Here is a 22,541-nt window from a genome sequence, read left to right as displayed (position 1 = left end):
GGAAGGAGCCATCCTAACTGGGGAAATTGCTTACCATTGACCTCTTATTGATGGAGAGTCTCTTCTCTACTTTACCCCTAAACATGGAGCCTGTACGACTGCTCTTCACTTATAGTTTAGCATTTCCCGGGTGGGGTTGGGGGCAGAACCGGTGAAAACGAGGTTAAGGGAAAAGGTAAATCCTCTTTTTAGTATCCTTCCTTCCCAGACCCTCTTTTCTGGGTCACGTGCTGGTCTCTCAGCATGCCTCTTGATTCCAGTAAATCTCGTTCATTTCTTTCACCGTTCACTTTTAAGCCTATTTTTTGTGGTAAAACGTACATAACATAAAATGACCATTTTAACCATTTTTAAACATCAGGCCAGTGGCCTCTTAACACGGTCATGTGCTGTGCAACTATCACGCTCTGTCTGCAGCCCAGCGTTGTCCCCCACGGAAGCCCTTCCCCCACCAGCCCCCAGCCCCTGGCACCCACCCTTTTTTCTGCATCTCTGCAAGTCTAAACTTTCTCTCTCTTCCCCCTCTCCCCCTCCCCCCCTCACACACACACATACACACACACACACACACACACACACACACACACACAGCCTTGCATCGTGTAAATGAAGGAGAAAGATAGTGAATGAAGGGAGAAGGGTGAGAATAGGGGAGCCTCTTTTCCCCATCATGATGAGAAGTCAGATCTCTTCACCTCTCGGAAGGTCCAGGATGATTTTAGGGATCAGAGCGTCAAGGAGAAGCGGCCATGCCACGTCCGCGCGGCGCAGGAATGGGTGAGGGAGACGCGCGAGGCCGCGTCCGCGCGCAGAGCAGGGAGGGATGAGGGAGACACACGAGGCCGCGTCCACGCGGGGCAGGGATGGGTGAGGGAGACGCGCGAGGCCGCGTCCGCGCGCGGGGCAGGGAGAGGTGACGGAGACGCGCGAGGCCGCGTCCACGCGGGGCAGGGATGGGTGAGGGAGACGCGCGAGGCCGCGTCCGCGCGCGGGGCAGGGAGAGGTGAGGGAGACGCGCGAGGCCGCGTCCGCGCGGGGCAGGGAGACGTGCTTGTGCCCCTGACGCCCCCCCTGACCGCGGGCCTCGCCCGTCGCGGGCTGTCCTGCCCCATGCGCAGTCCCGCGGCAGCCGTGACCTCCCGCCTTGGCCTCCTTCCCGGGTCCCTAGAACCGGCCACGCGGTTTACGTGTGCGCCTCGCCTTCACGTGTGGTGGGTCACTCTTCATCCTCCTGACTTGTCATCTCCTTCAAGACGGAGTCTGTTTAATACTTCTCTTCTGTGCCACTTGCTGCAGAGAAAATTCCCCTCCCGCGTTCTCATCCCGGATTCAGTCCTCATCACGAGCACGTCGGATCCCGCGGCAGCCCCGGCGGCAGCAGCTCGGAACCGGGTTGGGATGCGCTAGCCCGTGGTGCTGGTGCTGGTGCTGGTGCTGCTCCCGAAAACTGCGTTTTAACCACTTCACCCGGGTGGCATGGTCGTCGTGTCGCATGGGGTACTTTTTATAGTCTCTGAGGATTTCTTTCAGTGTCTTGATCGAATTCACCAATTGTCAGTGGAAGTAAATAGTCACGTGCCTTCGCCATTTTACACTTGTTGGTCAAAATTCAGCGCATTCTGGATTTTTCTGAAACTCAGTACATACTGGATTTTTCTTGAGTTGGGGTTTTTCTCTTTGGGGAATGAAAAATTCCGTGTCTATTAGCTTGGAAGATTCTATAAATCATCACATGTTTGTCTTCTCCAACCCTTCTGTGTGAAACAGCGAACATCTGACCTGTAATTCGCAGATACACTTACGAACTCCACTGCAAAGCAGCCACAGTGAAATGGCTGGGGGCAGACAGTTGCCCTCCACCGGGAGAGAGCCGTGACCGTCCCCGCAGGCTGCCGAAGCCGCCCTGGGGAGTCGTTTCGCTGTCACTCGATGTGATGCAGACAGTTTATAAAACACTGACTTCATTTTTGTTTCTTATGAAAAGCAGTTGAGATAAGCAAATGACTCCATAATTTGCCAAAACCCTCCACCATGCCAGGGTAGAACTCTTCGGAGTAGAAGAAAGGAGGTGAGTGTCAGTCATTCAGCTGGCTCGGGTGAATAGGATTCCAGTTAGACCCCTCAAATGACAAAAGTCAGCCATGTCACATACTAAATTTTGACTCCAAATTACTAGAAATAACAAACTTTTGACATCTTAAAAGTGTTAAAACCTTAAAATAACAGAAAAGTTTCACTTAAAAATGTTTCAAGGAAATTAGTCTAAACTGAAAAAAAAATCCTACATGCAATGCTGAAACTTGAGGAAGCGGTCAAATATAATTTTGAGTGTAAGACTAAAGATCTTTAAGATTAAACATCCTGAAAACCATCCCCTAGAGGAGAAAGCAGGAAACAACCTCCTTGACCTCCACCGCAGCAATTTCTTACTTGACACATCCCCAAAAGCAAGGGAATCAAGAGCAAACATAAACGATTGGGACCTCATCAAGATTAAAAGCTTCTGCACGGCAAAGGAAACAACCCATGAAACTAATAGGCAACCAACGGAATGGGAAAAGATAGCTGCAAATGACATATCAGATAAAGGGCTAGTATCCAAAATCTATAAGGAACTCACCAAACTCCACACCTGAAAAACAAACAATCCAGTGAAGAAATGGGCAGAAGACATGAACAGACACTTCTCCAAAGAAGACATCCAGGTGGCCAACAGACACACGAAACAATGCTCAGCATCCCTCCTCATCAGGGAAATACAAATCAAAACCACACTGAGATACCACCTCACACCGGTCAGAGTGGCTAAAATGAACAAATCAGGAGACTCTAGATGCTGGCGAGGATGTGGAGAAACGGGCACCCTCCTACACTGTTGGTGGGAATGTAAACTGGTGCAGCCCCTCTGGAGAGCAGTGTGGAGGTTCCTCAAAAATTAACAATAGAACTCCCCTATGACCCAGCAGTAGCACTGCTAGCAATTTACCCAAGGGATACAGGAGTGCTGATGCATAGGGGCACATGGACCCCAATGTTCACAGCAACACTCTCAACCATAGCCAAATCATGGAAAGAGCCTAAGTGTCCATCAACGGACGAATGGATCAAGAAGATGTGGTTTATCTATACCATGGAATACTACATGGCAATGAGAAACAATGAAATCTGGCCATGTGTAGCAACATGGATGGACCTTGAGGGTGTTATGCTGAGCGAAATAAGTCAGGCAGAGAAGGACAAATATCATATGTTTGCACGTATAGGAGGATTAGGAGGAACTTAACGGAGGACTGTGGGGGAGAAGAAGGGGAAAAACAGTGGGGGAGAGGGAGGGAGGCAAACCATGAAAGACTCTTGAATACAGAGAACAGACCGAGGGCTGGTGGGGTGGGGGAGAGGGGAAGGGGGGGTGATGGGCATGGAGGAAGGCACTTGTGGGGATGAGCACTGGGTGTTATATGGAAACCAACTTGACAATAAACTATTTAAAGAAAAAAAAAAAGAATTATTTAGTAGGGGCGCCTGGGTGGCTCAGTCGGTTAAACCATTGACTTTGGCTCAGGTCATGATCTCACAGTTTGAAAGTTCGAGCCCCACATCGGATTCTGTGCTGACAGCTTGGAGCCTGGAGCCTGCTTCGGATTCTGTGTCTCGCTCTCTCTTGCTGCTCCTCCCCTGCTCATGCTCTGTCTCTCTCTCTCAAAAATAAACATTAAAAAAAAATATTTTTTAAAGAATTATTTGGTAACGTTACTTTCCAGGTGAGGAGGCCCATGCCAGAGTTCCTGAGTGGTCATCTTTGCTCCAAGACCATTTAGCAATGTGACCTCAGGCTAGATATCCAGCTCCCTGGGCCTCGGTTTCTTCTTCTAGAAAATGGGGGAACAGACCTAGATCAGAGGTGTTCAGACATTTGCTTTGTGAAATCAGGGACTCTTCCTCAGATACCCACTAGTGAAACTGGGCTGGGGCCCAAAACCATTAGAAGCGCAGCCGGCTTAACAATAATGTGACTAAAGTCAGCACACAAACGCTAATAACCAACCACAGAGGAAAACCAGTCTATTTTGTCTGTTGGCATTTGATGTCTTTAATAGTTTTAAGCTTTTAATTGGTTCTGAAGGCACTTTTCTGGAAGTATGGTCTTTTTCTAATAGAAATGTAGGACATTTTTACACACAGGTGTTACACATTTTCACACTGACAGTAGCCGTACACCCTCTTCAGTGAACTTCATTCGCCTTGAACTATGGTGAGTTACAGTCCTAGTGCAAGGTGTCTATAAGCCTAATACCAAATTCCAGATATGTTATTTTTTAACTTAGTTGTTTAAAACCGTGGTTTTAAGCATTTGTTTTTATACTAATACTAAAATAAACACTTTTCTTCTTTTAGATTCCAGTCACTTGGAACAGCAGCTTGAGGAGGCCCACGGCGTGAGGACGGAGCTGGATGACGCTATCAGACAAATCAAGGCTTATGAAAAGCAAATCAAAACACTGCAACAAGAAAGGGAAGAATTAAACAAGGTAAAAATACACGGATAGAAAGTATTGATTGTAAAAAGTTTATTTTGGTATATGTCATTTGATTAATAGCTAGTAAAGAAGAAACTTTCATATTCTCAAGAATTTTTAACTTCAGAGTCCTTTGTTCTTTTGAAAAGTTAAATCAAAGGACTTGATTAAAAGTAAATGTTCTTAAAAATATTAAGGAATAAGCAAACAGTGAAATATGTTTAGCCTCTTTGGACAAATAAAAACTAAAGACATGCTTTCATTGGGATTTGCCTAATTGTTTAACTTAATTTTTTAACCCTTAATTCACACATTCTTAAAAGATTGTAATAAAAACTTTCTTTAATGTTTTAATTATTTTTTAAAATGTCAGTTTCTCTTTCAAAGCCCAGATGAACAAGCTAAAATTATTTTCATAAGAACTTGATGTAATACTTACACAGTATTATGTAAACATCAACACAATTTATTAATAGCAAAAACAATCTAACACATCCAATAGGGTAAATAATGTTCAAGCACCAGAGAAAAATCTTTTACTTAAACCACTCAGAATGTGTACTATGCCTTTCATTAACAAATTGAAAAATGTCAGAATACTAGCCAACATAAAAAAAGCAATGAGTGGTTTATGGCATGTATAAATTGTATTTGATGATGTAGTCTATAACTGATAGTATAATGAAGTACTTTTGGAGAAGATTTTAAAGTCTTCCTGTCAGTAAAGAAATGGAGCCAATTAAAAATAAAACAACCTTTTGCTGATGAAGCAAATCAAAGAGTAATAGAGAAAGCTATAAAGGTTAAATTTAATTTGGTTAGTGTATTTTTACTTTTTAATTAATGCAGTTAGAAGCAGTTTTGTGTTCAGATCCATTTAAATCCGTGGCCAACTTCATAACATTTGGAATTTATGGCAGATGCTCTATATGTTTTAATAATATTGTAGTAATGTTGTATTAGTGGTAACTTATGTATTTAAAACTAGAATTATTCAACCAAACTTAGTAAACATGAAAAGGATGAGAATCCGATATCTAGATTTATAGTAACAAGTACCTTGCCAATTTTATTAAGTTTTAATATTAAAAATCCTTTTTTAGTGTGTTTTGAGAAGAGGGTAGTGCTATAAAGAAAAATTGATAAAAAATTTTAAGTGATTTACTTAATATCCTACAGGCAGCAGATAATCTTTTTAACAGTTTTTCATTAGATACATATAAAAGAATAAATGTAACATTGTATGAGTTTTAATGCAAAAAATATAATGCACATCTCTGAACCTACCATCTAATTTAAGGAATAGAACATTACGAATCTTGTGGCATAGCTTTGGCCAGTTATTTTTTTATTCCTTTCTCCTTATTGTCTGTCATTTCCTTATTGAAAAATACTTCTTATCCCATATTAGTGTCTAAATAATATATAATAAGATAAATGTGTCATGAAGTTAAAAAGTAGAGCATAGGGAATATAGTCAGTAATATGGTAATAGCATTGTGTGGTGATGGACAGTAACTCTGCTTATCCTGGTGAGCACTGAGTGACGTATAGAATTGTCGAATCACCGTGTTGTACACCGTTCTATGTTAATTATACCTCAGTAAAAATAAATAAAAATGCCAGTGCCAAATGCTCCAGGTAAGATTATAATCTGATATATTATTTCTGGAAAGCTAATTTGCAATAAGTATCCAGAGCCTTCAAATACTAAAGTACTTGATATAATAAATTCCATTCGTCGAAATTTAATTCACGAAGATAATCATTCAAACAAAAATTTGTTCATGAGAAATTTCTTACCACATTTACAAAAGAAAAATATTAGAAACAACTGAAATGCCCAACCAGTTCATATGATGGAATATTATATAGCCATTAAGATTGTTGGCTAAAGCATTTTTAATGCCATAGGAAATTAAAAATATATACAAAAATATTTAGTGTTGCTTGTCTCTGAGCTTTGTAAAGTGGTACACGCAACTTTGTACAGTTTGGTTTTTTACTCCTTATATTTCCAAGATTCATCCATAGAGCTGTAGAGCATTCATTTATCGGCTGTGCAGTACACCACTATGCGAATGCTCCAGAATCTATGTATTCAGGTTTTTTTAAGAGTCATTAAAGCTGCTCACACTTGATAGCCACTGTAAATGACCATTCTTGAATATGTATGCTGATGTGCACACACTTGTACATATAATTACGAGTAGAATAATTGGGTCATAAATAATGCAGATAACTCTATTTTTCATGATAATGCCGAATCGTTTCCACTGATTGCATCAATTTATACTTTCACTCCACCACCTGGTCTATTTTCAACAATACTAGTTTGTTAAGAATTCTTGAAAATTTCTGTATTAATCTTTTGTAAGTTGTGTTAAAAAACCTCCCAGTTAGTGGCTTGACTTCTCATTTTCTTCATGGGATCTTTTGAATAACAGAAGTTTTTAGTTTTAATGTAGTCAAATATGTCAATCTTTCTTAAAGATTTAAAGATTTGCTGGCTTATGTAAGAAACCTGAGGTTAAAATTTTCAGGTTTTTTTTTAAAGTTCTCAGTTTTTAGTTTGAAGTTTTAAAGTTCGGCCTTTTGTATTTAAATTTTAATATACCAGATTTACTTTTTGGTATCATGTGAGATGCAAGGATCCAATTTCAGCTTTTCCTGTAGCTAACAGTAGCTCATTTACAAAATAGGCCCTGTCTTCCCCAGTGACGTGCAGCGTCACCTCTGTCGTATGTTACATTTCCATCTATGCATGACTCTGTATCTCACCTCTCCATTCCTTAAAACCTTTGATGAGATCTTGATTAAAATTGCGTTAAATCTGTAGAGTAATTTCAGGAGAATTGACATCGTTACAGTATTGAATCTTTAAGTTCTTACTGTCATATTTATTAATATTATTCCAAGTACACACACCGATTTCAGGACCAGGGCACAGTATTGTGATGCACATACAGCAGAGATAAGCACACCGCTCGCCTGTGTGCTAATGCTTACCTCTGAGGCAGTGCAGAGCTGGGTAGATAAAGCCCTGCTTATAAATACACACACACATATATATGGAATCGGTGTTGTGGATGAGGAATCCTAAAAAAGTGAGGGTGTTTATATAAAGATGAGAGGCAGATGCTTCCTTCTCTCTGTCCCCCATTATCTCCACCCATCCTTCTGAGAGTCTCCTTGGAACTGTCAAGAGAAGAGTCTAGGACCCTTTGGAATATAAGTAAATCCCTCCAGTGGAAAAATCAGCCCAGACGCTCCAGCTCTGTGAAGAGGGTGGCTCCCTGATCCAGGCTCCTGTTGATCTCCTCACCTCTGCTAAAATACAAGCACGTACATCCAGGAGTTAAATCTCTTTGGAGTTTCTCATTCTAAATTAGTCATAAATTATAAGGCTTGCTTTTAGCCCAGGTCCCAGCTTTCAGTAAAATTTGTTAGAAAGTGCCGTCTATACAGAAACATAAAAATGTTTCCTCTGGAGCCCCACAGTCTTCCCATCCACAAACTTGGCATATTTCACCATATCTTTAACATCTTGAATGTTTTAACATAAAATTTTATGTAGGTCTTTTTTGCCTTTCTTTAAATTTGCTGTTCTATTTTTTCACATTTTAAATGGTATCTTTATATTTTCTTACTGATTTTGCTTTGGCACCATTACTAAATTCTTATTAATTGTACTAATATATTTGAGATTCTTACAGGTTTTTTTTTTTAATTGTTATGACTTTTCTTTCTTTCCTTGTCTCACTGTGTTAGCTAGGACCCACAGTACAGTGTTGAATTGAACTGGTGATAGCAGACTCCCTGTCTTAGTGCTGATTTCAAAGAAAATGCCTTTACTGTTTCACCACTAATAATATTTTCTGTAAGTTTTTGGTAAATCTTTTTTATCAGGTTAAGAAATTTATCTTCTATTCCTGTTTTGCTAATCATTTTTATCAAGGATGGGTATTGAACTTATTAAATACGCTTTTCTGCACACTGTTATGACAGATGTCTAGGAATTGGTAATATCTTTTGACATGCTTATATGATTGTTCTTTAATAACTTGGTTTGGCACATTGTATTTATAGACTTTTCCTAATGTTAAGCCATTTTTGTATTCTGGGTTAAACCTTAATTGTGCATATATTAGCTGCTAAATAATAATATGCCACTATATGTAACACTTATGTAATAGCACTGCTATTAGAGTGTTTTACCTATATTAGATCAGTCTCTATAAGAGCCTTGTGATTTAGGTATTATTGTTGTTGTTTTATTATTAATATTTTATAAATGGTGAAACTAAGCACAGAGAGGTCAAGTACACTTGCTCAAGATCATAGAGCTAGACAGTGACAGAGCTGGAATTCCAACACAAGAAGTTGAGGCCCAGAGTTCATGCGTATCTACTTTATATATCACTGGAGTTGATTTGCTAATGTCGTTTTTTTTCTAATTTTTGATTTGTCATTATCAATAAGATTGGCTTGTAATTTTTTTTCTTTCTGGTGTTTTTTATGGTATCAAGATTATATTGGTCTCCTAGAATGAGTTGTGTAGCATTGCTTCTTCTTTTCTCGATAAAATTTTGTATAAGAGGAAAATTTGTTCCTTGAAACACTGGAGGAATCACTTGTAAAACCATCTGAGTTTGGAAATTCTTTCCCTCTGAGGGGGTGGGGAGAGTTTGTTAACTATTACTTAGGTACTTTAATTATTACAGGACTATTTAGGCATTCTGTTTCTGGCTGAAGCGGTTTTGAGAAATTGTATTTTTGTACGAATTCATTTCAGAAGTTAACAAATTTATTGGCATAAAGTTTTTCTTCTTTTAGCTTTTTTTTTTTTTTTAACATTTATTTATTTTTGGGAGACAGAGAGAGACAGAGCATGAGCAGGGGAGGGGCAGAGAGAGAGGGAGACACAGAATCCGAAGCAGGCTCCAGGCTCTGAGCTGTCAGCACAGAGCCCAATGCGAGGCTTGAACTCACAAACCACGAGATCATGACCTGAGCCGAAGTTGGATGCTTAACCAACTGAGCCACCCTGGCGGCCCTCCATTAACTTTTTTGATCTCTTCCAGATTTGTAGTTATAATATTGTTGTCTTTCTTAACATTATTTCTTTTTGCATTTATTCTTCCTTTCTTTGATCTCACCAGGTACTTGCCTATTTTATTATTTTTCTCAAAGAACCAACTTTTGACTTTGTTGATGTTCATTATCCTCACATTTCTTTTTCATTAGTTTATGTTCTTATTTTTATTATCTTCTTATGTTGGTGGAAGGTTTGTGTGTTCTGTCCTTTTTTATATGGAATTTCATTGAATTTAAATCCTTTTTTTTAATTGCAGTATACGTATTTCAAGCTATAAATCTACCCCTAAGTAAAATCTACCTGTTACTGCTTTCTCATTTTATTACATGTACTAGACATTTTTATTGTTTGTATTTTCAACTTTTTTTCTAGTCCTAAATATTTTAACAACTTTTCTCCTTGACCAATGAGGTATTATGGAATTTAGCCTTTTTAAAAATTTCTATTGTAATGGTGATGTTATGAAAGAACTTGAGCGTTGATATCTCTTCTTTGAAATCTGCTGAAACTTGTTTCATGGCCTAATCAGACTGTTCCATTTTCGAATGTTCACTGTATGCTTGAGAAGAATGCATGTTCCCAGTATTGGATGAGAGCATCTACTTACGAAGCTTGATAATCACTATTTCACTGTTTTTTAACTGCTTGGTTTATTAATGAACGTGAAATCAAAATTTCTCATTATTGTAATGTGTTCACCAATTTTTCTATGATGATTTTGCAATTCCTTTGTAATCTATTTTGAGTCTACTTTATGGAATGCATAAAAGTTGAGAATAGCGCTTCTTCCTGGTGTTGAATTTTACATTACATGGAACATTCTCTGTCCTTAATAACACATTTTTGATTAAAGTCTAGATCATTATTTTTAGTTTGTTATAACAAACTTAGCCCTTTCATATTTATTTTGACCAACTTATCTAGACGTGTTTGTACCAAAGTACTTTCTCCTTTCTGTTTGTCATGCCATCTCTGTGCTTCTCTTTGTTTCCTTTCTTCCCTTTTTAAAATTGTGGTAGAATGCATATAACATAACATCTACCCTAACCATTTTTAACATGTACAGTTTGGTAGTGTAAAGTACATTCATGTTGTTGTACAACTAATCTCCAGATTTTTTTTAACTTGCACAATTTTTTCTTGACTTTTCATTGTATTTGTTTTTTGTTTATGCTCCCACTTTTCTCACTATTGGTTTTAACAGTTTCTAATAGTTGCTCTTGAATCTTATCATGCATGTTTAACAAAATCTAAATTATTATCTCCCCAGCAGTTTAAGGACCTCTAACTCTGTTGCCTCTTTCCAACTTTTGTGTTGTTTTTGACCAAAAATTACTTATATCCTTTCTGTTTCCTGTACAGTTGAGACCTGTTTATCATACAGACTTCTGTGCATGTTTACATTCACATTTATGTCAACCAGTGTCTTAGGCCTCCATTTCTATGTCATTAGACTTTGCTTTTAAAATTATTTTTCTTTTCCCTGAGATAAATCTTTAGAAGTTCCTATTTAGCATAGATCTGATCGTGATAAGCTTTGTCGATTTTCATTTATATGAATCTAATTATTTTAGCCCCATACTCGAAAAGGAACTTTCCTGGGTCTGCAGTTTTAATTTTTCTTCTCTCTTTACATTTTCCCTGTTTCTGTTGTTACTTTTCAGGTGTCGGCTCTAAGTCTATCTCTTTCTTTTAGAGGGTGGGGGATAGGGGATTTGTCTTTTTTCCACTGATTTCCTTTAAGGACATTTATTTTTACTTGGTGCTCCATAATTTTATTTTTTTGAAGTTTCTGGATTCAAGCTTTAACACTTTTTCTTGTCTCCTATAGAGCTAACTTCATTGATAGGTTCAGGTCTTTAATTTTAACACTTGTATTTTTTCCATTTCTAAATGTTCTGTACAGCTGTTTATAAATTTCCCTGGTCATTTTCGATAGTCTTTTGTCGTTTTCCCATTTTGATGATTTCTTTTTACTTCCTCAAATGTAACATTTTATCTTAATATTTGACAATGCAAACATCCAAATACCATTGGCAGTTGTATTTTTTTAATGTTCTTATTTTGTTTTTAAGAGAGACAGAGTGAGAGGGTGCTAGTAGGGGAGGGGCAGAGAGAGGGAGACACAGAATCCGAAGCAGGTTCCAGGCTCTGAGCTGTCAGCACAGAGCCCAATGCGACGCTTGAACTCATGAACCGTGATATCGTGGCCTGAGCCAAAGTCAGACACTTAACCAACTGACTGAGCTACCCAGGCACCTCACCATTGGAGTTTATTGTTTCTGTTCCCTGCTTATGGTCGTTCGTTCTTTGGGTGTTTGGGAATCTCTGGTTGTGTGCTCATATTTGTGTGTCTAAAAACCCTAGATTTCATTGAAGCTCTTTCCTCAAAAAAGATTTGTGTTTCCTCTTGCCCAGAGGCAGGTGGTTCTCCTGACCTGAGTTGTCTTTAACTCCTCTCCTTTCACTTTCATCCTGGCATTTATTTAGCTTTCTCTCCTTGCTTCTGGCTAAGTCATAGTCTCCACTTGAGATCATTCCTTGTTTTTTACCATTTGTAGTGATTCAATAGAATTTTCAAACATCTCACAAGCATCCATTACATTTCACAAAACCTTTAATAGACCATCACATCTGGTATTTCCATACTTTTTATTCTTTTGTAGAAACTAAGGTACTAGAAGATTCAATCAGCTGTTCTGTCGCAATTAGCTGATGAGCATAAGGAACCGAGAACATGAATGGAGCGCCATGCTATTACTGTCTGTTCAAAAGGAGTTGATTCCTTTTAATTTTGTCCAGAGATGAATAATTTTGGCTCTTCATGACTTAATGATAGCTCCTTTGAGGGCCACAGTGGGTCCCTAGGTTGCAGAATTGGTAACTTATATTCTTTTTACGAAACCGTAGGAACTAGTCCAGGCTAGTGAGCGATTAAAAAACCAGTCCAAAGAGCTGAAAGACGCACACTGTCAGAGGAAACTGGCCATGCAGGAATTCATGGAGATCAATGAGCGGCTGACAGAGTTGCACACCCAAAAACAGAAACTTGCTCGCCACGTGCGAGATAAGGAAGAAGAGGTGGACCTGGTGATGCAAAAAGTTGAAAGCTTAAGGCAAGAACTGCGCAGGACAGAGAGAGCCAAGAAAGAGGTTAGTAGTCAGGCAGATTTTCTAGTGCCCAGGGGGTCGCGATTAAAGCTGCCTTTTCAGATAAGTGAAATAATGTGTATCTCGTACTTTAATTGTGGAAAAGAATTTTTTTAGTTGGCTAACTGTATTTAACACGAATTTCAACATTTGAGTTCCCTTCTTGCGACAAGGTAAATTCCCACGGGGGAAAGCATCTCACTGGAAAACAGGTTGTAACCGTGGAATCTGCCTTTTTCATTTGATTTTAAAGCTGGAAGTGCGTTCCGAAGCCGTGGCTGCCGAGGCGTCTAAAGACAGGAAGCTGCGTGAACAGAGCGAGCACTATTCTAAGCAGCTGGAAAACGAATTGGAGGGACTAAAGGTATTGTTGGACTTCACATCTGCAAAGTTGAAATAATTGGCTTCTCTTAAGGCTTAACACGAGTGTTAGTCCGCGTTCTCTCTTTGATGTGGACTGAAAACTAGCTCTCCTCCAAACCTAGCATTTGCCATTCTTGTTTTTTCTAGCAGAAGCTGACATAGACCTCCTTGGCATTCTAGAAGGAAAGGGAAGGTTGTGTTTAGTGGGGAGAAGAAATCCATCAGGAAGGAGTTAAACTATTGAGGCACACTTGGGCATGGCGTGTGGGTACTCTGCGGGGGGCACCGTCAGAGCCCCGGACCCTCGAGCTCGCAAAGGACTTTGGAGAGCCTCAGGGGAGCTCCTCATGTGAGGGGGGGCTCAGACGATAATAGGCATGGGTTCACACAGCTGAGCAAGGGAGATCCTTTTGCCAAACTCTAAAGTCAGACTGCTTGGTTTTAACTCCTAGCCCTATCATTTACTAGCTGTGTGATACAGGACAAAGCATTTTAATCTCTTCAGACCTAGATTTTCTTATCTGTGAAACCCTATCTCCTTGGTTCTATGTAAGGAGCACATGCACAGACCTGTAACTGCTCAGTACCTGTTAGCTGTGATACTCGTGTTAGGTATGCCCAAGTGAGAGAACAGTGGACGTCCTGTTTTTACAATGCTGCATTATAATCTGCACGATGTCTGCCCCTTCTGCACTCTAACCTTGGCAGAGGAGTCTTCTCTGTGTCATCTGCGAGCCCTCCCCTACACACTCTCCTTGCATAACCACGCATAGTCTAGTCTCACTCATCTGGCAAGAATCAAGTTGAATGTCATCTCAGGAAGTCCATGCTACTGTAGAATTCTGCTAATAACTTTAATATCCTTTTATCATATTTATCCACAGAATGTCTCCCTGCCTAAACTGTGACCTAGCTTATTGAAAACACACAGATATAGTATTTACCTGGCTCGAGATTGGATATTCAATACTTGTTTAATAAATGTTTTAAATCATTGAATGAATGATGTGGTAGAATTGATCAGAACTTTTTCTCCAAATGCTAGAGATCAGTGGTTGCAAATAAGATTTCTCTGTTGTAAATTTAAATATAAACTCTAGATTTTATTTCTTGTTTTAGATACTGGTTTATTTTTATTTTTCTGATTCATCATGATTGCATAGCTTTTCCAAGTAGAGATGTTTCTTCTATATACTTAGCTTCTGGAATAGGATTAGTACATAGAAGGTACTACATTACTGTCTCAAATAATTTTCAGTCAGGGTCTCTTTTGTTTCCGGCACTGTCTTAGGTGATTGGGTAACAAACAGTCGTAAAGACTGGAAGGTATCTTAGAGATTATTTGCATTTGAAGAAATTAAAACCCAGGAGACTTAAGGATTGTGTGGTCATAAGTGATAAAGTACACTTGAAACCTGGATTTTCAAGGGGCACCTGGGTGGCTCAGTCGGTTAAGCATCTGACTTTGGGTGAGGTCATGATCTTGCAGTTCGAACTACACATTGGGTTCTGCACTGATGGCTCAGAGCCTGGAGCCTGCTTCAGAATTTGTGTCTTCCTCTTTCTGCCCCTCTGCCACTCACACTCTTTCTGTTTCTTTCTCTCTCTCAAAAACAATAAATAAACATTAAAAAAAAATTAACCTGGACTTTCTAACTCAGTGCCATGTTCTATCCACTAGTTTGCTCTTTATCATTTCCTGTGGTGAACACTGCTGCACTGAGAACTTTGAATCATATGTATTTACCTGTTGATCAAACTCTCATAATCTCTCATATCATGTATAAATTTGGGATTTATACATAAGCTAGTGCATTTAAAATTGTTTGCCTAGAGCCTGGCAGAAAATAAAGGCTCAGTAAATGTTGGCTGTGATTATTCTTACACTGTCATTTCATAAGGGTATTTAAAATTGGAATTTCTTGGTTTAATTTCTTGTAAACCTGTTTTGAATTGTTTTTGAAACCTATTTTGACCATTCTAAAAGGATGAACCTATTCAGTTCATTAGAAATACTCTTCAATAGAATAAAGGGAGAGATAATTCTTAAATAACAGAAAATTCAATACCCTATTCCAAATAATGCATAGAACATATAGACAGAAGATATGTATACAGAGGGCTTGGGCAACCCTATAACTAACCAGACCTAACAGACTTGTATAAAAAACTTTCTACTCAACACAGCAGAATACACATTCTTCTCAAGTGCATATGATATATTCCCCAGTATACACCAGATGTTTAGGCACAACACAAGTCTCAAAAATCTAAGAAGACCGAAGTCACACAAAGTATCTTCTCCAGCCACAGCGGAATGAAGGTAAAAATCAGTAACATAAGGAAAATTGGAATGTTAAGAAAATATGTGGAAATAAAACAAGATACTCTTAACCAGTGGGTCAAAGAAGAAATCAAAGACAATTAGAAAATACCTAGAGAGGAGTCTGATGAAAACACCACACTGATGCAGTGGAAGCAGTGCATTAAGCAGTTACCTAGCTTAATATCTTACAGAACCAGAAAAAGAAGAGCAAAAGAAACTCAAAGCTAGAAGGAGGAAAATAATAAAGATTAGAGCAGAGTTAATTAAATGAAAATAGAAAAATAATAACAAGAATGAATGAAACCAAAATTGAATTTTTCAAAGATCAACTAAATTGACAAACCTTTAGCTAGAAGCATATGAATTACTTAAAGTGACTCAAGAAAAAAAAAACAAAAAGCAAAACAAAACACAACAACCAGAACATCTCAACAAACCTATAACAAGTAAAGAGATGAAATCAATAAGAAGAAATCTCCTGACAAAGAGAAGTCCAGGGCCAGAGGCTTTCAATGAATTGAACCCAACATATAAAGAAGCATGAACACCAATCTCTTTTAAACTCTACCATAGATTACAAGAGTAGGGAGTACTTCTCAACTCATCCTATAATATTAGCATTACTCTGATACCAGAGTCATATATTAAAAAACATTACAAGAAAAAAACACATTACAAGAAAAAAAAAACATTACAGGAAAAGAAAATTACAGATCAGTATACATTCCTAATGAGGTATAAATCGTCAGCAAAATGCTAGCCAACCAAGTCCAAAACGCTATTAAAAGGATTAGGTACTATGACAAATTGTTTTACTTCAGCAATTCAAGCGTAGTTCAGCTTAAGAAAGTAAACCACTATAGAACCTGGCGGGGAATGACCACCTTAATTGAAGCGCATAAGTCATTTTACAAAATCCAACATCCTTTCATGAAGGAAGCTCCCAGAAAACTAGGAATAGAAAGGAATGCACTCAACATGATGGAAGATATTTATGAAAAGCCCACAGTTAACATCATACTCAGTGTTGACCAACCAAAACTTTTGTCCCTAACATTAGGAATGTGACAGGTATGCCCATTTTTACCACTGCTGTGTAACATTATACTGAAGTATCTAGCCAGAGGAATGGACAAGAAAAAGAAAGAGAGGGCATCCAAACTGGAAAGGGCGCAGAGGAACTATCTCTTCCCAGATCACATAATTCTATATATAAAAATATTCAAAAGAATACTACTAATTTTTAGTCCAGCATAGATGATGCTTGGAAGGTACTTTGTTTGAACAAACTAAAAGCTGAATAAATTAAAAAGATCAACAACTCTTCTTAGACCTATAAGAGAAATGACATCACAAGACAAACCGCTGCTCTTACATTTGGAGGTACAGACAGGCAAATACAGAGAATCACTGTATTTGCTTAACAGAACAGAAACCTTTGTAGGAATCATTGCCAGTGTATGAAAACCTGAACTACAAATGAAAAATCGTTGGAGGTTCCATGTGGACAAGTCTAAGAGATAAAATCTCCAGAGAACACAGTCATTGGCAGGATCCCACACTTTTGTGAATTTTACTTCCTGGACCTTAACCAGGTTCTCCCAGAGAATATCAGAGAAAACTGCCCTTGTGCTAACAGTAATGGAAACCATTTTGAAATATACCAGACCATCCTGTTCTTCGTAACACAGCCTGCTCTCAGAAGAAACTCCTCAATGAGAGCTTAACCTGCTGGAGTTTATCAAAGCCTAATGGACTTGAGACAAGTAAGACATCTAAGTCCAGCCTGCTGTAGTCATCCTGCCCAAACTGAGGGGGAGATCAAAGCCGACAGGGTGTACAGTGTATGGTTCAGAGGCATCGGCTCAATAAAAGACTGATTTCTAATCCTAGGACTATAGAACACTTCCCCTCTCCCTTCTCCCCTCTCCCCACAACTCCCCACCACATCACTAAGAGCCTATTTACAGCCATGCCTTTTACCCAGTATATCGTGTGTGCCTATCACAAAAAAATTACAAGATATACTGAAAGGTAGAAAATAGAGTTGGAAGAGACAGCAAGCATCAGAACTGACTAAACATGGCAGAGATGTTGAAATTATGAGACTGGGAATTTAAAACTATGATTAATTGATATGCTGAGGACTGTAATGGATAAAGTAGAGAGAATGGAAGAATACATGAACAGTGTAAAAAGAAAGATGGAAATTCTAAGAAAGAACTAAAAAGAAATGCTAGATGTATACTGTAACTGAAATTAAGAATATCTTGGGGCACCTGGCTGGCTTAGTTTGAAGTGCATGCAACTCTTGATGTTGGAGTCATGAATACAAGCCCCATGCTGGGTGTAGAGATTACTAAAAATAAATAAATAAATGTTTTTTGTTTTTTTTAAGCCTCTAGTACAGAGCTGTAATCATCAAGACAGTATGGTATTGGCACAAAAACGGCACATAAACCAAGGAAATAGAATAGAGAACCCAGAATTGGGCCCACAGATGTATAGCCAACTAATCTTTGACAAAGCAGAAAAGAGCATCCAATGGAAAAAAGACAGTCTCTTTAGCAAATGGTGTTGGGAAAACTGACAGCAACATGCCGAAGAATGAAACTAGACCACTTCCTTACACTATACACAAAAATAAATTCAAAATGGATGAAAGACCTAAATGTGAGACAGGAAACCATCAAAACCCTAGAGGAGAAAGCAGGCAACAACCTCTTTGACCTCAGCTGCATCAGTTTCTTGCTCAACACGTCTCCAAAGGCAAGGAAATTAAAAGCAAAAAATGAACTATTGGGACCTTCATCAAGATCAAAAGCTTCTGCACTGCAAAGGAGACAACAAAACTAAAAGGCAGCCAACGGAATGTGGAACGATAGTTGCAAATGACATATCGGATAAAGGGCTAGTATCCAAAATCTATAAAGAACTCACCAAACTCCACACCCAAAAAACAAATAATCCAGGGAAGAAATGGGCAGAAGTCATGATTAGACACCTGTCCAAAGAAGACATCCAAATGGTCAACAGACACCATGAAATGATGCTCAACGTCACACATCATCAGGGAAATACGAATCAAAACCACACTGAGATACCACCTCACACCGGTCAGAGTGGCTAAAATGAACACCTCAGGAAACTACAGATGCTGGCGAGGATGTGGAGAAATGGGAACCCTCTTGCACTGTTGATGGGAATGCAAACTGGTCCAGCTGCTCTGGAAATCAGTGTGGAGGCTTCTCAAAAAAACTAAAAATACAACTACTCTACAACCCAGCAATAGCACTACTAGGAATTTACCCAAGGGAAGCGGGAGTGCTGATACATAGGGGCACATGTACCCCACTGTTTATAGCAGCGCCTTCAACAGTCGCCAAATTATGGAAAGAGCCTTAAATGTCCATCAACTGACGAATGGATAAAGATGTGGTTTATATATACAATGGAATACTGCTTGCAATGAGAAAGAATGAAATCCTGCCATTTGCAGCAACATGGATAGAACTAGAAGGTATTCTGCTGAGTGAAATAAATCAGTCAGAGAAGGACAGATATCCTGTGTTTTCATTCATATGTCGATCTTGAGAAAGTAAACAGAAGACCATAGGGGAAGGGAAGGGGAAAAAATAGTGACAAGCAGAGAGGGAGGGAGGTAAACCACAAGAGACTTAAAAACAGAGAACAAACCGAGGGTGGATGGGGGTTGGGGGAGAAGGGAAAATGGGTGATGGGCACGGAGGAGGGCGCTTGCTGGATAAGCACTGGGTGTTGTATGTAAGCCAATTTGACAATAAATTTAAATTCACTTCAAAAAAAAGAAACCTAGTCTTTAATGGGCACTTGGTATAGTTGAGGAAAGACTGTCTGAGCTTGTGGATATCTAAATAGAAACTGACAGAACTGAAAGGCAAAGAGAAAAGCAATTGGAAAAAGAAAAACAGAAGAGAGTATGCAAGTGCTATGGAACAAGTATAAAGCTTATGACACGTCTGACGGGAATATCAGAATGAGAAGAGAGAGGAACAGAAGAAATATTTGAAAGAACAGTGACTGAGAATTTCTCCAAATTAGTATCAGACACCAAACCACAGATCCAGGAAGCTCATAGAATACAAGCTAGACAAATGCCCAAAGAATGACACCTAGAGATATCATTTTCAAACTATAGAAATCAAAGATAAAGAAAAATCCTAAAAGCCAGAGCAAAAAAAAACACTACCTTACCTATAGAGGATGTAAGACCAGGATTACAGCTGACTTCTCAGAAACCCATGCAAACAAGAAGAGAGTGGAGTGAAATATTTGAAGTGTTGAGAGAAAATTAACCTAGAATTTTGTACCCTATAAAATTACCCTTCAGAAGTGAAAGAAAAAGAAATAGTTTGAGTCAAAAATGTAAGTAATTTGTTGCCATTAAACCTGCTTGCAAGAAATGTTAAAAGGAGTTTTCTGCAAAGAAGGAAAATGATATAGGCCGGAAACTTGTAACTACACAAAGAAAAAGCATCAGGGGGCGCCTGGGTGGCTGGTGGTTGAGCATCCAACTTCAGCTCAGGTCATGATCTCATAGTTCGTGAGTTCAAGGCCTGGGTCAGGCTTTGCACTGACAGCACCGAGCCTGCTTTGGATTCTCTGTCTCCCTCTCTCTGCCCCTCTTCCACTTGCATGTTCTCTCTCTCTCTCTTTCTCTCTCTCTCTCTCTCTCTCAAAAATAATAAACATTTTAAAAAGTTTTAAAAAAAAAAAGAAGAAAAAGCATCAGAGAGGGAATAAGGTAGAATAAATACTTTTATTTTTCTTAGTCTAATAGTTTGTTCAAAGTAATAATAATGCATTTGATTATATGTGCATACACACATGCTTCTATATGCTTGTTTAAAACTGAAATGAATGAAAGCAATGATATAGAGGCTAGGAGGGAGGAATTAGGATTATTTTATTCTAAAGTATTTGCACTACTCATGAAGTGGTAGAATATATTGTGAAAGCAGACTGGAATTGGTTGTAAATAGATACTGCAAACTATAGCACAACCACTAAAGAGGAAGTGTAACTGCTGTCCTTAGAACAGACAGAAAATGGGATTATGGGGGCGCCTGGGTGGCTCAGTCTGTTAAAGCGTCCGACTTCAGCTCAGGTCATGATCTCACAGTTCATGGGTTAGAGCCCCGCATCGGCCTCTGTGCTGACATCCAGCTCAGAGCCTGGAGCCTGTTTCAAATTCTGTGTCTCCCTCTCTCTCTGAACCTCCCCTGCTCATGCTGTCCTTCTCTCCCTCAGAAATAAATAAAACATTTAAAAAATAAAAAATAAAGAAAAGAAAATGGGATCATATAAATCACTTCATTAAAACCAAGACAGAAAAGGACTAGAAGACAAAAACAGGAATAAAGAGCATGACCAAAAAATAGAAAAACAGTTGCAAATATAGTAGATATTAATCCAAACATATCAGTAATCACTTTGAATGTCAGTGGCCTAAGTATATCAGTTATAAAACAGAGATTGTGAGGGCACCTAAGTGGCTCAATCAGTTAAGCATCTTCAGGTCAGGTCATGATCTCACGGTTCATGAGTTTGAGCCCAGTATTGGGCTCTGTGCTGACAGCTCAGAGCCTGAAGCGTGCTTTAGATTCTATGTCTCCCTCTCTCTCTGCCCCTCACCTGCTCACATTTTGTTTCTGTCTCTCTCAAAAATAAATAAACATTAAAATTTTTTTAATAAAACCCAGAGATTGTATCAGGTTAGATAAAAAAAAAATCAAGATATATATTTTGTCTATAAGAAGCCCACTTTAAATATAGAGGCAAGAAAGACATATCATGCTAACACCAATTAAAAGAAAGTGGGAGTAGCTATATTAATTTCAGAGAGGAGTTCAGACTAAGAAAAGTTTTTAGGAATAAAAAGGGCATCAGATAATGATAAAGGAATCCTTTCTCCAAGAAGACATAACAGTACTTAACATGTATGCATATAACAATGCAGCATCAAAATGCATGAGGCAAAAACTGCGCTGTAAGGAAAAATAGACAACTGTGCTATTCTAGTTGGAAACTTCAACACCACTGTTTCAGAAATGAACAAGTCCAGGAGACATAAAGTAGGTAAGGACATAGATGAACTTAACACCATCATCAGTCATTAAGTCAGCTGCCTTATACCAGCTAACATTGTACTTATTGGTGAGAAACTTGACACTTTTTCACTAAGGTTCAACATGGGTCTCAACATTTATTGGATATCCTAGCTAATCCAATAAGACAAGAAGGCAAAATAAGAGGTATATGGATTGTGAAGGAAGATGTAAAATGGCCTGTTCAGAGGCAACATGTTCATCTATATAGAGAATCAGAAAAATTGACAAAAGGACTGGAACTAATTAGACTTTATGGGAAGGTTGCAGAATACAAGATTAATACGCAAAAGCCGATCACTTTCCTATACAGCAGCCATGAACAAGTGGAAATTGAAATTTAAAACTCAATACTAATAATACCCACAAAAATGAAATATTTAGGTATAAATATAAAATATGCATTAGAGCTATATGGGGAAAACTATAAAACTCTTGATAAAAGAAATCAAAGAACTAAATAAATGGAGAGACATTCCATGTTCATGGATACGAAGATTGAATATCAAGATGTCAGTTCTTCCCAACTCGATCTGTAGATTTAATGCATTCCCAATCAAAATCACAGTTAGTCCTTTTGTGGATATTATCACATTAAACCCAAAGTTTGTATGGAGAGACAAAAGACCTAGAATAGCTAGCACATATTGAAGGAAAATAATGCAATTGGAAGACTGACTGCCTGGCTTAAAGACTTACTGTCAACATGCAGTAATCAAGACAGTGTGGCACTGGTGAATCAATAAGCAGAGAAGTCATTTTTAACGAAGGAGCAAGGGCAATACAATGGAGTAAAGATTGGTTTTTCAGCAGATAGTGCTGAACAACTAGACATCCACATAATGAATGAATGAAACTTACAACCTTTACAAAAATCAAGTTGAAATAGATCACAGACCTAAATGTAAAATATAAAACTATAACACTTCTGGAAGATAACA

General features: G+C 38.5%; 1 protein-coding gene across 8 annotated transcripts in view; it reads left to right on the top strand.

Moving 5' to 3' along the window:
• The window catches only part of CDC42BPA (CDC42 binding protein kinase alpha), a 292,087-nt gene that overhangs the window by 179,602 nt on the left and 89,944 nt on the right, over positions 1 to 22,541 (top strand). For 6 of the 8 annotated variants that reach the window (XM_039235878.1, XM_039235874.1, XM_039235875.1 and 3 more), the window contains exons 12-14: positions 4,396 to 4,529; positions 12,526 to 12,768; positions 13,019 to 13,129. In XM_039235878.1, the coding sequence (XP_039091809.1) occupies positions 4,396 to 4,529; positions 12,526 to 12,768; positions 13,019 to 13,129 (488 nt within the window). The remainder of the gene's footprint in view (positions 1 to 4,395; positions 4,530 to 12,525; positions 12,769 to 13,018; positions 13,130 to 22,541) is intronic. The other 2 variants (XM_039235880.1, XM_039235877.1) reach the window with 1 other exon arrangement.

The sequence above is a fragment of the Hyaena hyaena genome, unplaced genomic scaffold, assembly GCF_003009895.1.
Source record: "Hyaena hyaena isolate Hyena2069 unplaced genomic scaffold, ASM300989v1 scaffold_103, whole genome shotgun sequence".
NCBI lineage: Eukaryota > Metazoa > Chordata > Mammalia > Carnivora > Hyaenidae > Hyaena > Hyaena hyaena.
This window is presented reverse-complemented; position numbering and strand designations above follow the sequence as displayed.